General features: G+C 37.6%; 1 protein-coding gene across 1 annotated transcript; it reads left to right on the top strand.

Moving 5' to 3' along the window:
- Positions 1-2,326: 2,326 nt before the first annotated feature.
- On the top strand, positions 2,327-15,625 carry erich3 (glutamate rich 3). The gene is made up of 14 exons (XM_039676238.2): positions 2,327-2,602; positions 3,454-3,547; positions 3,806-3,931; positions 4,183-4,254; positions 4,341-4,469; positions 5,365-5,532; positions 6,765-6,956; positions 7,064-7,241; positions 7,458-7,644; positions 8,359-8,570; positions 9,114-9,269; positions 9,388-9,771; positions 11,745-11,876; positions 11,997-15,625. The coding sequence occupies exons 1-14, from the start codon at positions 2,583-2,585 to the stop codon at positions 15,182-15,184; spliced, it is 5,238 nt and encodes a 1,745-aa protein (XP_039532172.2). The 5' UTR covers positions 2,327-2,582; the 3' UTR covers positions 15,185-15,625.
- Positions 15,626-16,683: the final 1,058 nt, after the last annotated feature.

Below are 16,683 nucleotides of genomic sequence, written 5' to 3'. Positions count from 1 at the left end.
CGACCCAAAGGTGAAGAGGTCTCATTAAACTCTTGACACTTAATTGCTGCGATTTCAAGGCGGGTTCTTTTCTTCTTCTGGTATAATTTAGGAGAAATGGTGGAAATATTTCTAACGAACTGTGCACGGAACGCATCACACCGGGACAAAAAAAAAAAAAAAAGAAAAAAGAAAAAAGAAAAAAAATCAATTCATCATTATGGCATGTAAAGCGCTTTCTCTGTATTTATTTGTTCATGGTAGTTGTTCCAGAATTAAACAATGTGTTGGCCTAAAACAATTTATGGGAATTGAAAATTAGCGTTTTAATTATGCAATTTTAAAGTCTTGTCAATTGACTGTGCCGCAAAACATACACAGTTTGGATGTTTTAAAATATGTTCTTACTTTATATTAATAGGCTGCTTAATGGCTTAAAGGATAATAATGTAAAATATTAATAATATAATATACAGCAGCCTAATATTGTCGATGGCCTAATGAGGATTAGGCTTTGTTCGTTAGGCAAATAGCCTATGTATAAAAGTTTATGGGGTCTCTTTTTAATAATTTTAACCAAATTTCAGCAATTATGCCTAAAGACTGATATCTGTTTAATTAACTGTGTAGGCTATGATGAAAACTATAACAATAAAAAATATTTTTAACTTGATTTTGACATTGGGATCTGTTGTTTATTAATTTTGTTTGAAAGGCATGCAGCCTGTAATGTTCATTGTTTTAAGTTATGGAGTTTTGGGGAGGTTTCAGTGGTGATTTTTTTTTTTACGTATTTAATTGTTAAAAATAGCTATTATTTATATAAATTTTTAACAAAGTGTAACAATGTAAATTCTCGTCGTGCACTCTGATGAGGCCTTCAGCCTGCATGTTTTGAGTGATGAACTGTAGGACTGCATGTCTGTCTGTCCAATCAGGGAGTTGTGGAAAAATGCCCTAATCAGGAAGTGATTGCCTTCTCCACAATCACAGCACAAATGTCCAATCTAACACTGATTGCACTTGCTGCAGTGCCACCCACTACACATCCAAACACTGCGACAATCCCATGCCATCCGACACACACACACACACACATGTTGTTGTGTTTTCAGATGTTGAGTTTTCATGTTTTATGGGGACTATCTGTAGACATAATGATTTTTATACTGTACAAACTGTATACTATTACACTAACCCTAGCCCTAAACCCATCACAGAAAACTTTCTGCACGTTTTCATTTTCAAAAATAATAATTTAGTCTTATTTATAAGCTGTTTTCCTTATGGCGACCAAAAAATGTCCACACGGACAAGTATTTCGGATAATGCCATCTTTGTAGGGATATTTTGTCCTCATAACGTATAGGATTTCCATGGACCACACACACACTCTCACACATGTTGGGTTTATTTTATGGGGACTCTCCGTGATGATTTTTATACTGTGCAAACTGTATATTCTATCCCCCCTGCACTAAACATACCCATGACAGAAAACGTTCTGCATTGTTACGTTTTCAAAACACTATTATAAGCTGTTTTAATACTAGGGCCCAAAATTTCCCCAAAAGGTCAGAATTTACTGTTTTTTACTATCCATAACTAATAGAATACCTGGCACACACACACATTTTATGTGCCATATTTTTTTGCAGTAGTAAAAGAGTAAATATTTTGTGGTAGGCTAAAGTTAGAAGAATGTAAGCTAGGTGAAAATAGAGTAGGCCTAGGGTTATTTTGGAATATGTACATATTGGGTAGAGTAGACTATTACAACAGGCTAATCTAGGAAAACTACCTGATTGAGAAATGAAAAAAAAAAATATATATATATATATATATATTAGGCTCCATGTCAGTAAGTAAAGTTGATTCAATTTTTTATTTGTCACACAAATTAAGTTTGTGTGTGTGTGTGTGTGTGTGTGTGTGTGTGTGTGTGTGTGTGTGTGTGTGTGTGTGTGTGTGTGTGTGTGTGTGTGTGTGTGTGTTTCCAAGAATGAAAGGCCAAAATTATGTCACTGCATTGAAATATCAGTAATATAAAATATCTCTCTTTGGTTCAGTGATTCCTTCAGTTTGTACAGACAATCTCCAGTGAAAACACTAGAGGGCATCAATGTACAGCCTTAAGGCTTATTGGAACCTGACCTACATTAACTATCCCCACGTTTAATAAAATAAAATCTACAAAACCATAACATCTGACAAAAACAATACGTTACAGCTACATAATACATAACATAACCATCATTTTTTGTTTTTTATTTTTCCATTTTAATCTAATAAGACCTGTATTTTTATTGACACTTCAGATATATATCCACGTCCATTTGACTTTTAGACGTATAAATATGAACTTGTTTAAGTAATGTCGTATAAAAACAAAGCACAAAGAATGCGTAGAGTTATTGGCATCATCACGTGATTCACCATGGCAACGCAGGCTGTCATCAGTTCCTCGCGAGGAAAGGTGTTGAGTATTCAGAGCTGGGCAGACGGGATGCACACATAGTTTTAATATCCCCTGGATTCAAGAAAACTCTAGAATTATCGCTTGTTTGCTCTATTCATATCAAAGATCACCACGCGCCGACAAAATGAGTCATCTGAACCCAGGGTGAGTAACTAAGCTAGACTAAGTTGCAGTGTTGACTGAAAATTAATGTAACGTTACTATATTAAATGCTATAACTAGCTGTCCTGTCAGACTGCCATTTGCATTACCAAGCAGTATGCATTATAATGATTAATTTTCAACTTTATTTCTATGGCAAGACACTATATGACCAAACGATCTTGTTACTGTGGAGATAAAACAACAGCAATAGATCAACCATCCGCAAAGGACAGGCAATATTGTTCATGCAAGACTTGAACTGAATGTTGAACTGAACTTAATGTTGTTTATTTGTTGAACATACCTCAAATATATAGCTGTCATACTAAATATATGTCTGACATGTTAAATAAGACACAATTAATTAGATTTAAGTCAACTTAAATGTTTCCTATGGCTGTCTTGCACAATCATGTTTAATTTCTGAACTATTTTAGAGGGAGAAATGAATTCAATGGGGGGCCATGGATTAAGTGTGCTATCCATCCACACTCAATTCCAATAGAAACCAGACACTGGTAATGGTATCTACTTGGCCTGAGGATTGATGTACAGGTTGTGTTGTCTTCTTTACAAACGCTCGGGGAAATCAAATCTGTATCGGAAAAAGCCAGGCAGACAAACAGTCGAGCATTTCCAAGACTACACTTGACACAGATGTAGAGTGTTCACCTCAAGCTGAAATCCTTGGCACTGCTGGCCTTGAGGATCACTGAATCATTCCATCAGCCTGGTCAGGCCCGTCCTTACATTACAACTCCATGACGCCTGGGATGAGTTATAGGAATGTTTTAATGTAGGCCTACAGACTGTTTTTTTATACATTGTTGATAATCTATTTGTCTTTGTAGTCTTATTTCAGCTTACAATAGCTTAACTGACAAACATCTGACTGGATACTTCAACAATGTGAGAATACGGAGACATCTTCAGAAGGTTGGGCTGGTAAGATAGTCAAGCTAGAAAAGAATGATGTTATGTATTTTCATTGGGATTAACCTAGAGATTTGATAATTCTGAGAAGTTAAAATATTTACAAACTAACATCTCTCATATATGAATCAATCTCTGTTTATATAAGTTAATTAGCATTCTCATAATGATCACTTTATATATAACCTGTTGAAGGATGAAAGGAAAAGCACTTTTATGTTATACAAGATCAGATGCTTCAGTCATTAAATGCAGGTGCATGTGCTTCAGATCTCCCGGAGCGGACGGATTGTTCCTGATAAGGAGTACAGGCACAAGCTGATCCAGCGAGCACATCAGAGACATGTGAGAGAGTGTCTGGCTCAGGCCATCTTTCACAAGGTGCTAGACATGGAGGTGAGAGCATTATGCAGACTACACCAGGAGCTCTATTAGGCTAGAATGTTGTGTTGTGTCATAACGTAAGGGTAATGCTAATATCCTATTCACATATAGTAGTCTACATACTGTATTCATCTTTTAATCAAGTTAAAAAGTGCTTAAGAATTAAACGTTTCTGAAGTATGGATATAAAATATGCAAATAGATCCTGTACTAAGGCAAAAAAGTATTTTATATATTTCATTTTTTTCCCACTGTTTATGTAGCGCCTTCATCAATCCGAGATCAAGAGAAAACTTGAGGAATTTGCACGAAGGGAACGAATCCACAAAATAAAGGTTTGTCATGTTTACAAAACTCCTTGGCCTTGGTGACTTGGTAATAAAGTAAATTTTGGGATTTAACTTTTTGCGCTTTATACTAGGCTGAGCGCTCCAAGAGATATGAAGATGAACCAACGCTAATGCTGTCACCTCGGCCACCCACGGGGCCGAAGATCTCTCACGTACGGCATTCTGGGCCGGAGGGAGAGCATTCTGAGTCAACAGAATCTGTGAGTGGTCCATATCAGTTAATAATGGGTAAAATAGCTGTACAAACAAACTAGCCATTTCCTCACAGTTTACATAGCAAACAATTAACAGGTACCACCTAAGCGCACACTTCAATTCTGTATTACAGATGACTGTTCTAGTGATGTGCTGTTAATTCATATCCTGCCTCTTCTATTAAAAGATATAATAAATGTATAATCTGCTTAATGTTTATTCTACATAGTTACCTAGCTAGTCCTAATGGTTGCTTAATTGTAGATTCAGATCATTTGTTTGCTCATTAGGCTCTGACATGTTTAACAGAAGGTGATATGAAGCGGTGTGGTGGTTCCCATCATGGATGTTTGCCTGTTGACGTTTTAGGCACCTTGAGAGTTACTGCTCCAGCAGATTGATGACACATGAGCTTTTTTGTTTGCTCTGGTTTCTCTAGATACCTTTTTTCAAACCCACATGTTAAGATCTCAGTTTTACTAGTTTACGTTCAAGTTATTCAAAAACACTCTGTTTAGTTCCTGTCTCTATTAAGCCCCTTCTTCTGAAAAGCGCAGTGTGCTCTGAATGGTCGGCTATGATTGGTCAACCGCTTCGAGTGTGTTTCGGAAATGTCCCTTACCATAACCAAGAGTTTCAACTAAGTAACTCAGCCAGGCGTGCTACTTTTTGTGTGTATGTCTTGGGCGGGAATTATTTAAATGACTTGTATGTTCCCAGAAGAAAACTCAAGGCTGCAATCAATGTGGTTCAGGGAGTTCAGAAACAGTGCTATATACTGTGTGTATTTATATGTATATATATATATATATAAATGCATAACAAGAGTTTATTCTTTTTATTCTTTTCTACTATTCATCATATTTAATATTTGGTAAGTGTGTTGTCTTACTCCTGTAGCCGAGTTCCTCAAGGCCCAACACGGCTCCGGGGAAGATGCAGAGGCCTGTCCGTCTCAAGCCCCTGAACAGTAACAGTGCCACGGCCTCTCTGAAGAGAACCTCCCCTCGACACAGACCCCTGGACCGGGACTCCTCTAACGACACAGATCAGCTCCTCAGTTATACGGTGAGACCATCGTCAGCTCCTGATACTTACATGCTTGCTTACAAAACCCCATATCATGTGTCGCGTACAAATACAGTGCAAATCATGCTCGGCCAACTAATTGTACTCATTTGAATACAGCTCTGCTGAAGTATCAAAGACCAGCGTTTTGTGTGTCTTCTTGTAGGAATGAGAAATCACAAATTAGATGTCTTTAATATCGCTATTGTTACTTATAGAGAGAAATAAGAATAAATGGTGAGCAAAAGTTTCTTAGATTTATCTTCAGAGGAAAAAAGCCCAAATAATCTCACATGTTTTTCTCCTAGTGTTTGAGAAAAGATCTCAACAGAGATACCAAAGTCTGTGAAATCAAAAGTCAGAGATATAAATGTTACTCATTAAATTATCCAAATTATCAAAGCTATGATATTAACATTAATTTTAAAACATTAAATTTATATTTAAACATAAAATGATTACTTTAATACTTAAAAATTTTTATTCAACAAGGACACATTAAAGTGATCAATAGTGACAGTAAAAACATTTATAATAATATAATTATATTCTATAATTAATTCAAAACAAATTAATAAAGCTGTTAGACAGCACAACTACTTTTGACCAAATAAATGAGAGTTGAGAGTATGAATGAGAGTAAATAAGTAAAATGAGCATATAAACTTTGCATATAAAAAACATATAAACTAAAGTCTATGAAAGAAAGTTATATATATTAATATTAAATATTAATATTTTTCACAATAATTTCAAGACCAAATGATCAAAGCTATGATATTCACATTCAATTTTTTGTGTTTGAATTGTGTTTTTTTTGTATTTTTTTGAGGTGTTTTTTTTTTACTGTTCCCAAACTGTACTCCTCACAGGAGCATAGTATGGGGGTTAAAAGGGTTGCCTTTTTTTTCTCCTCACCTCTCCTCATGTTATGCTGTATTTCTTCCTCAATGCTCTGTCTTCCTGTCCTGTCTACCCCCTTGTTTTATTGTATGTATGTCTGATGGATAGGTTGATGGCTAATTTCACTGGTACTTGTGACTACGTGACAATAAAGGCTACTACTACTACTACTGCTATTTTGTAATTTCATTAAAAAAAATGTTTTACTAAAAAATCAACAATTTTCTTATTTCTAATATAACTTCACAAGAACTCCACTTGGTCTCCAGGGCTGTAAACAAACAACTGCAGAGTAATAACATTTTTGTCTCTCTGGGTTGTTGTTATAGCTGGACAAAGACGCCATGAGACATTTGACCATGACAGACTGCTCTAGCACTGTCTCGCCGTACCGTCTTCCTGTCATTAACAACTATGTGACCCCTGTGCCGCCCCTCACGAAGAAAAAAGAGAGAGGGCCGAGAGCGAACGGCACACACAGGGGTCGAAAGTTAAGACCCACTACAGCGCCAACTACAGAGGTCTATATGTTAAAGTTATTTACTGAGTATTCTGGGACATGAAGGTTGATATAGCCATTAAAATAAATCTTCGCTCACATATATTCTGCTATTACTCTTATCTACAGCTATCTTCTCTCCAGAGGACATCAGCCCAGAGTAAAGTGTCAGTAAGCATGGTATACTTTGGGAAGAGTGTTCACCTGTCCCATGATTTGATGGACCTCAGAGATGAGGTCAAGGTCTTCCAGCAGCACTGTGGAGGAGAGAACCTCTGTGTCTACAAAGGGATGCTGAGCGAGGGAGGTAGGTCCCTGTACACGTGTGCTTTGTAATTCATATCTTAAGGACACCATGCATCACACTACTGATCTAAGGGCTTTTGATAATGAGTAGCACTTACCTGGCAGTGTTGCATTTATTAGAATATATTATGTGATTCTGCTCTTTGATTTCAAGATGCAGTCATCAAAAGCAAATCAAAGTGAACTTTCTTTGCCTATCCTGTATCTTTACTTGTAGAAGTTTTCCAATTTGTGTCAAGACGTCACCAAGGATTTCCCTTCAGTCTGACATTCTTCCTGAATGGCCTGCAAGTGGAAAGGCTCAGCTCCTGCTGTGAGTTCAAACACAGGAAAGGCACTCGGCTCGGGGGCAGACATGGACACTTTGGATTTTGCGGGGTGGAGGGAGCCTCTCCTTGCTACAAGTAATAATACATTTCTATAATTATATTTTTGTGTTTAATGTTAAAATGAAATACTTTTAAAACTGCATTAGTTTAATAACACAATAAGTGAGGTAAAAAACATTTATATCACACACATACACATACTACTGTTTAAAAATTTGGGCTCAGTACGATTTTTAATTTGTATTTAATTTTTTTTATCCAACAAGGACGTGACAGTAAAGACATTTAGAACAATACAATTATTATTTACAATTTATTAAACATGTATCCACAAAATATTAAGTAGCACAACCTTTTTCAAAATTGATAATAAAATGTGTCCTCCTGAGCACCAAATATGCATATCAGAATGATTTCTGAAGGATCATGTGACACTGAAGACTCGAGTTATAGCTGCTGATAATTAATTTTAATCAAAGTAAATTGTAATAATGTAAAATTATATTTGATAAATATTCATTAAAATTGTAATAAAACAGTTAAACTGTAATAATATTTCACAATATATCTGTTGTTATAGTATTTTTTTTAATAAGCTGCAGTTTGGTTGAGGACAAGAGTCTTTTTTCAAAAACATTTAAAAAATCTTACAGAGCACAAACTTTCGAACAGTAGCATTATATATACCACACTCCCTATTTATCATTGTTGGTTCTGGCCATTGAAAAACCTACATTGGTCCATCACTAATAAAGATGCATTATGGTTTTGTGTGATGTACTTCATCAGGTGTATTATTGCCATGGGCTTGGATAAAAAACCAACCCCTCCTCAAAAAAGAGTGAAAGAGGAGCTGCCCACCTCTAAATCCCCAGATGCTAAGGAGGCCACAGATGTAGATGAAGACATACACACACATTCTAATGCAGTGCCTGACACACCTCTGGAAATGGAGACTGAGCCTAATGGAGAAACATCAGGGAAGAAAAAGACCAAAGATGGTACAAAGTTTAACTCCAAAAAAACTCAATCAAAAACAAATATATTTGTGAAATAAATTGTAGTGATGTAGGTACCGTTTGATTTTATTTTTACTTATTTTTTGAGGCTTTCTCTCCTCAAGACTCAACTAATTTCTGCAATTCCCCAGCTGTGATCCTTGGAGGCTCTTTGGCCACTCGAATTAGGCCTTTGTGTTTCTTCATATGTATACTCATGGCTGGATAATTTCATGTTCCTATCACCCTGGTGTGCAAAACAAAATTAATTTTATAAGATTTTCCCCCCACTTCATTTTTTTTTTACTTTAATAAAGGTTAGATCTTTGTGATTTTTTTGAATGAAAAATATATAAAAGTATAAACAATGCAGATTTATTTTCACAGCCTTCTTTAATCATATTTACCAACACAGTGCTAATAATTCTGATCAGGACTGTATACTGATACAATACACAGAATGTGTAATACATACCAAGTAATTTTGGATACATTTTTATTTATTTAATATTTCATAGACCATATTTATGCTATGCTCGCATGTAGACTATGAGGAAGACTTTGAGGCAGATGATGAAGGACCAGTTGAAGATGTTGATGAAGTAGAGGAAAAGACATCTGCTGCCAATGGTGGAGAAAAAGAGACCAGGGATGAAAATGACATAAATGAAGTGAAAAGCAACACTGACAGTGATGACACCAGTATGTCTAGTTAGCATTACTTTATGGTCACCTTTTTCAACAATATTTGTCTAATACATCTATCTGTTTGTGTTCTTCAACTCCTGATACTCAGAGATTATTTGTCTTCTTCCTTCAGTGGTCAAAAGGTCACCATCTGTCTCATCTGGACGATCGTCCAGCTTGTCCAGCAGTGACGGTGACAACAGTGAAAGAGAAATTGTGGAGGACACCAAAGATGTCAGCACTGCTAATGTTCCGGAGGAGAGCTTACATGCAGAGGAGGACCTCACCACAGCTGAGACCAAACCGGAGGAGACAGAGGTCACAGAGTCCAGCGACATTACATTACCTCAAGCTGCAGCGGAAGACTCTGGGACACAGGATAGTCCTGGGGATGGCATGGAGAAGAGCGACCTGGAAATGTCAGAAGACACAGACAAGAAAGAGGGAACTGAAGGTGAACAATCTGGGGAGGATGCCAAACCTGAAGATAAGCCACAAGAGATCGAGCCAGAGAGAGGTCAGTGTCTGCATGAAAACTAGTGCTGTGTGCCTGGCATCATCAGACATTTTGTGTTTATGCATGTTGGCTTTTTCAACATCAGAACTGGAGCAACATAAAAACAATAAACAAACAGTAAAAAAATAAAATAAAATCTTAGCATTTCGCAATTAAAGTCAAAATATTTCTATAATAAAGTTCATATATTTCTAGATTAAAGTCGAAATATTTCTAGATTAAAGTCAAAATATTTAGAGAATAAAGTCATAAAATTTCGAGAATAAAGTCGTAATAATTTGAAAATAAAGTTATGAGAATACTGTTCTGTAGAAGTTCTTTGTAAAAAAGGAAAAAAGGAAAATGCGCTTCTGTTGGATCTAAATAGACGAGCACGAAGACTGAGTAGGTACCACAATCCTGGTCCAAACTTTATGTGGCACGTTGACTCGAAGCCTACGTGTCTTTTTGCTCGTCTATAGGCAACATCATCTGGGTCGAGAACACTTAAAAGTAACCGTACTGTCTCCCTCTTCACTGTAAAAACTTTCTGGATACATTTTAAGTGCATCATTTTGTATCCAATCATTTGGCCTGATACCACGATATACTTTACTGATCCCAGAATATGCGCCTGTAAAGTATATTCCGGCACAGTATATATTTTGTTACATCCTAAAACAAATGCTTATGGTTCCATATTTACCATACCATATTTATTTGATGGTGATGCAACACATGTTAGTAGATTGGCACCTGTAGGTAGAATTTACTTTTGTTGAAAGCCCAGATAAAAGAAAAAAGCTACTATTTTGTTTAGATCCATGTCCGAGACAGTCTGACTTTACGAGTGCATTTCTTTACACACACGCACACAAAAACTTCTATGGAAGACTTCTTGTAATTTTGGCTTTATTCTCAAAATATTACGACTTTATTGTCGTAATGTTTCGACTTTAATAACGGAATATTTTGACTTTAATATCGAAATATTTCGACTTTAATATCGTTAACATTTTTGCTCAATTTTTAAATAAAACTCAAGCTTTAACTACAGAAAATTTTGAAAACACAACATTGCCTGAAATAGTTACCTGAGGAGAGGATAGTTAAGATGATGGCATGGTTTATTGCAAGTACATAACCCCACAACACAGACTTGAGTTCTGATTGTGTTAAAAGCACACTTCTGTGTAATTGTCAAGAGAGTTTGTTTAACTCTAGGTGGTCTTGCAAACGTCATTGTATTGATTGGTTTTGTGTTTTCTATGTGGCATCAAATGTGTTTTTGATTGCATGTTATTTGTGTTGACGTAAGCATACTGCTCAGTATAAACCTCTGTCTTGACTTTCACAATCCATAAAGAATGTTTAGACTTCATTTTGAAATACTTCTTGGATTTCAAAATATTCCAAGTCACTGCAAAACAACCAAATCTATAAACAGCAGTATGCATTACGTGTTGGCTCTTGAGGATTTGCTAGTTTAATGAGTGGGAAAACAGAGCAGTGTTTTCTACTTGTGATTTTGTCTTTAAGTTTCTGATTTCAACATGTTTGAACCATTTAAATGTGCGTATAACCATTTTTGATGTGTTTTCTATTACACATGATTAAATACACGGTTTGGCTTAATTGGTACACTTCAAGATAAATTCAAGGTTGTGCTTAATCCATGTGTATTCCCATCAGAGATGGTTATGGATCCTATTTTCGGACATCTGTCCTGTGTGAAAGCATTTAAGTGATTGTTCCCTGCATACGGTGTTTCCAAGTGTTTGCTGTGCTTTTGGTAATAAACCTTTGAGCAATTATTTCATTTACACAATTATTTTTGTGTTTCATTGCTTCTGTGTTTTATTTTTAAATACATTTTAAATGAAATTCATCCCACTGAGTGTGTGACTGTTATTCATTTATTTACTTGTTTATTTAACATTAACATTTTGCCATGGATGCCAAATTCACGTCTCATTTCCCGTGACTATAAACAGCCAAGTCAATGCAAGAAAAGTTGGCTGAGGCCATTTTGAAGGAATCTCAATGTAGTTCAGAGCCAGAGTTTAGTGATACAAGCACAGAGGAAGATGAAGGGGCTTCAGTGAAGACCCAACAGGACGCCCAAGGTAAAAAAGTTGCCGCCCTCTTTAATTGGGCAGTCTACAGATAATATATAAAGCTCAATGACGAATTACTTCATATGATTAAATCTGAAATGGTTTAATTGTAAATGCTCACTTTTACAGGAGCAGAAATGGAGAGTGAGGTGGCTTTGACCTCACCACAACCATCAAACACACTGGATGAAATTTCAGAGAAAGGTCAAGCCAACACACGAGAGTCTCTATGTGAGGAAACGGCACAAGAGCCTCATGTCCACATAGAAGAAGAAAGAAAAGAAATAGGAGAGACTCAGGAGGCAGCAGTAAGTTTAGACATAGAGGAAACGCAGAAGGACGAACAAAGTGCGAGGACAAATGAAGTTGAACAACCAGATAAAAGAGAGGAAGTAAAAACTGAGACTGAAGATATGCAGGGGAAAGATATGGATGGGAACAATACAAATGCAGAGGTTAATCCGGAGTTTAAAGAAGAAGAGAAAGACGTATTAGTACAGGAGCCAGAGAGGCATACTGAAATGCTGGACACTGGAAATACAGACACTGAGGTTCCAGAGATGGAGGAGATGGATTCGGTATCTCATACAGAGAATGATACACAAACAGGGGCAGGTGACACTCAGAGGCAGCCAGACAATGATGACGCAGATCAGAACATAGAGAGAAGGAGCGACGGACAGCCAGACAGAGATGAAAGAGAAGACCTAGCAGATGAGGCTGGGGATGAAAGGTCAACTGGGGAAATGGTACAGAAGACAGGTGGGAAGGTGGATGGTGGGGGCTCTGTTGGTGAGGAAGAAGATGGTGAAAAATCTAGTGAAGAGATGGAAGAGACAAAAATGCTAGAGGTTGAGGATACAAGTGAAGATCTGGGAATAGAGGAGAAACCCGGGGAAGAAGAAGAGATACAAGTTGGAGAGAAAGATAATGAGTTAGAAAGTGATCAAGATTCAAAAGCAGAAGATAAACAAAATAAGGACAGTACAGAAAAAGACAAGAATAGTGTGAATGATGAACATAAAGAAAGTGAAGATGGAAAACTGTCTATTGAGGTTATAAATAAACTAAATGAGTCACAGGAAACTCAAAGTGTTAGGGCAGAGGGTAATGAAAAAGAGGATGATGGTATGAATGATAAGCAAAAAGAACCAGAAGATGGAGAACAGGTTAAAAACATACTTAGTGATGGAGCTGAGGAAGAGGGGTACGAGAAACCAAACAGTGAGGTTGAGATTGGAGAAGAAATTAAGAAAGGGAAAGATGAAAAGATGGAAAATAGGTCTCAGGAAGAGGACGGGAATGTGGATGAGATGGCAGCGGGAACAGATGGAAACTGTGTAGAGAATGAGGCGAAAGACAAAGAGCATGAGAATGAGTTAGAAACAGGAGAAAAGTTTATAGAAGAGCAAGAGAATGAGATGGCAGATACAAACGAGATTAGTGAGAATACATTGGAGGCAGGTGATGGAAAAGAGGCTGTTTCTGGTGAGAATACAAAATTAGAAGACAACTTTGAGGACAGAAATGAGGAATCAGGTTCACAGGAAGAACAAAAAGAAATGGGTTCCAGCGGGACGCTCGAGGATGAAACAGTCGCCAGTACCAAGGAAGAACTGGAGGAACCTGCTGGGGTGAATAATGAACTGGTGGATAGAAACGTAGATGCTAAAAATGGAGAGGGACAAGATCTTGAAGGGTCTGATATGGTGGAAGAATATCTCCAAGAGGAAACGAGAGACAAATCAGAGGGTGAGACAACTGGTGATAGTACTCAAGAAGTTATAGATAACACTGAAAAGACAGAGACTGATAAAGATGTGAAAGAAGAAGAAAATGGTAATGACAAAGAGCAAGAGATAGAAAACAAGGTGAATGCTCAAGTTGTTCCCTCAGAGAGAGAGTCTCAGTTGGGCAGTGAACAGGAGGACCAGGGCAGTGACAACCAAAAAGCTGACAAAGAGGATGACAAAGAATCAGAAACCTCTGCAACAACATTCATAGAAAACATAACTCCTCAGATAACACAGACGATGGCCAATAAGGATACAGAAAGTGAGATTGTCTCAGCCGAAGCTAAAGTCACAGATGAGGAACCAGAACTGAAAGGTACAGACGACGAACTAATAAGTAGAGATGCTCCTGAAGGAGGGATGGATGGTGATCAAGTGCAACCTTTGGAGAAGCAAGGGAATCTTGTCAATGAAGAGAGTGGCTCATCAGTTTCCCATACGGTGGAATCAGAACCTGTGAAGAAAGTCAAAAAAGAGGACAAAGATCCAGTTCTGAGCATTAATTCAGATGATCTTGATGATCATTCAGCAGCTTTAACTAAAGTAGTTGGGGTGGATCTAGTGAGTAACTGGATTAACATACACCAAGAATCAAAGTATTTTCAGACATTCATTGAACCCCTCGATGAAGAGGGTCTCATCTCGGAAGAAACAGAGGATAGACTAAACGGTGAAGTGTTAGATGTTACTGATACACCACCAAGTACTGATATTGGGGGCCTTGATGAAACACTCAAGAGAAGAGATGAAACTGCAACTCCCATAAGGAACAACCTCAACGAGAACACAGAGTCTATAGTTGAAAGCTTCAAAACAGAGACTAAAGTTGAGGCCATAGAGGCAGATGCTTACAGTAATCACTCTAATGACAGCATACATAGCTTAACCAAAGATGAAAATGTCCAGGAGGCTGGAGATACCAGAGGTTCTTTGGCCACTTCCTGGTCAAGACAGAGTAATAATGAAGACACCAATCAAAAAGACACTGCTAGACAAGAAACTTTGACGTCAGATGACGTCATAAACATGGGGATAACAGCAACATCTGAAGACATTCAAGAACAACAGAATGTACCTAGAAATGTCGACCTGAATGCAAAAGAGACTGACCAAAGTAATCAACAAAATATGACTGATGAAGCCAAACATTTAGACCAAACAGAGGAAGCAAGTAACAAAGAGAACTTGGAGAGTTCGGAAGACAATTTGAAACCTGAGCATGTACCTCAGTCAGAGCATATTGAGCCACAGAGTCCCACAATCACTGTAATTACAGACCGCACAATTGTCAATAAATCGGAGAATGGGAGCCAAGATGACACAGCAAGTGTAGACTACCATTCCAGACAGTCAGATGGAAGCAGGAACGTGAATGGAAACAGAAGAACTAAAGTAATTGATGGCCATTTCAAACAGACTCTAAGCACAGAGACCTTAAGTACTTTCTCATTGGATGATTCAAGATTTTTTGGGCCCACGGGATATCCTAGATTAACGACTGCTCACACGGAGAACAGCTATTAGTACAATAGTAAATCTTTCACCTAACCCAGGGGTGTCCAATCCTACTTCTGCTGGGCCACTGTCCTGCAGAGTTTAGGTCTAACCCCAATTAAACATATTTGAAGCAGTTAATCAAGGATTACTAGAAACGTCCATCACAGGTGTATAGTGGTCAGTTTGAGCAAAACCCTCGAGAAGGATTGGATACCCCTGCCTCAACCCGTGTTAATGGGTTTAAAATAATGGCACTTCCTTTTCCTTATCAGAGACCCATAGTGAGTCTTGTGTGCTTGGTAGGGAAGCTATCAACATCCCACTGAAAATAGACACCGTAGGACGCACGCTGCACAAATAATTTAATTATTCATGATGTGGAGCCCTCCAGTTGGTTAGGCTGCACTAGCAGTATATCGACCCACTTCAGACATGCATACCTTAACTAAGAAAAATTAACAAAAAACAAAAACCTGCACTTTCCTCTGTGTTCCTAATTAGTATCCGGAACACGTTAATTTGCTGTTGAACAGTTTTTCTGGAACTAGTTTAATGGTGTAGTACATGATCAGTTCACATACATTCCTATGATACATTAGAATGTTTCAACCCCAGAAGCAAGGCCAAATTGCTCTAATAGTACCTATGTTGTTAGGTGACATCATTCATTATCTGTTTTAAGGCGCTTTTCCACTGCATAGTACGGTACGGTTCGGTTCGGTACGGCTCACTTGTGGTGCTTTTCCACTGCATGGCACGGTACAGTACGGTTCGCTTCAGGACGCTTTAAATGGTACCTGGTCTGTTGAGGTTCCAAGCGTACCGTACCGGTACTAAAATGTGACGTGAAACACTGCAGATCACTGATTGGTCAGACAGAATCGTCACTACCAGCGTCACTACTAGCGTCATTGGATTTGCGACACGAGACACTTTTTAGCAGTATTTTTGTTTTGCTGCCATCAGCCTCGTCTAGCAGTTAAAAACAACCACATACCGAGAATCAGGAACACCATCCCCTCGATAGTCTCCATTGTTCCTGTGTTGTGGGTTTGAAAATGTGGCGCTTTTAAGATGATGTCATGGCAGTAGAGGCGCGCGCAAATAACGATCAGTCCCACACACTTTTAAGGGGTACTACTGCAGTGGAAACGCAAAGGGAACCGAACTGTTCCGCTCCGAGTCGAAGCGTACTGCGCCGAACCGTACCGTACTATGCAGTGGAAAAGCGCCATTAGATAACCTGTCAAGCTCCTGTTTCACACATTGACTCATTTGTCAAAAAAGGTTAATGTTTTCTTTTGGAATTTGAATAAAATATTGACTCATTTGTCTTTACATTTAAACACCAAACACAATATAAAAAAACCCTTGTACAAATGTTTTTGACAGTAGTTGCATGTATACTGAATGTAACACCACATTATGCATTATAATTATACAAAAGAAAAAATTACAAAAAAAATTCCTTGTGAGGTTTTGATGTTGATCAACATTTGTCTTGCCATTTGGTTGATTACGGTCAT

This window comes from Pimephales promelas, chromosome 14, assembly GCF_988280905.1.
Source record: "Pimephales promelas chromosome 14, fPimPro1.hap1.1, whole genome shotgun sequence".
Classification (NCBI taxonomy): Eukaryota; Metazoa; Chordata; class Actinopteri; order Cypriniformes; family Leuciscidae; genus Pimephales; species Pimephales promelas.
This window is presented reverse-complemented; position numbering and strand designations above follow the sequence as displayed.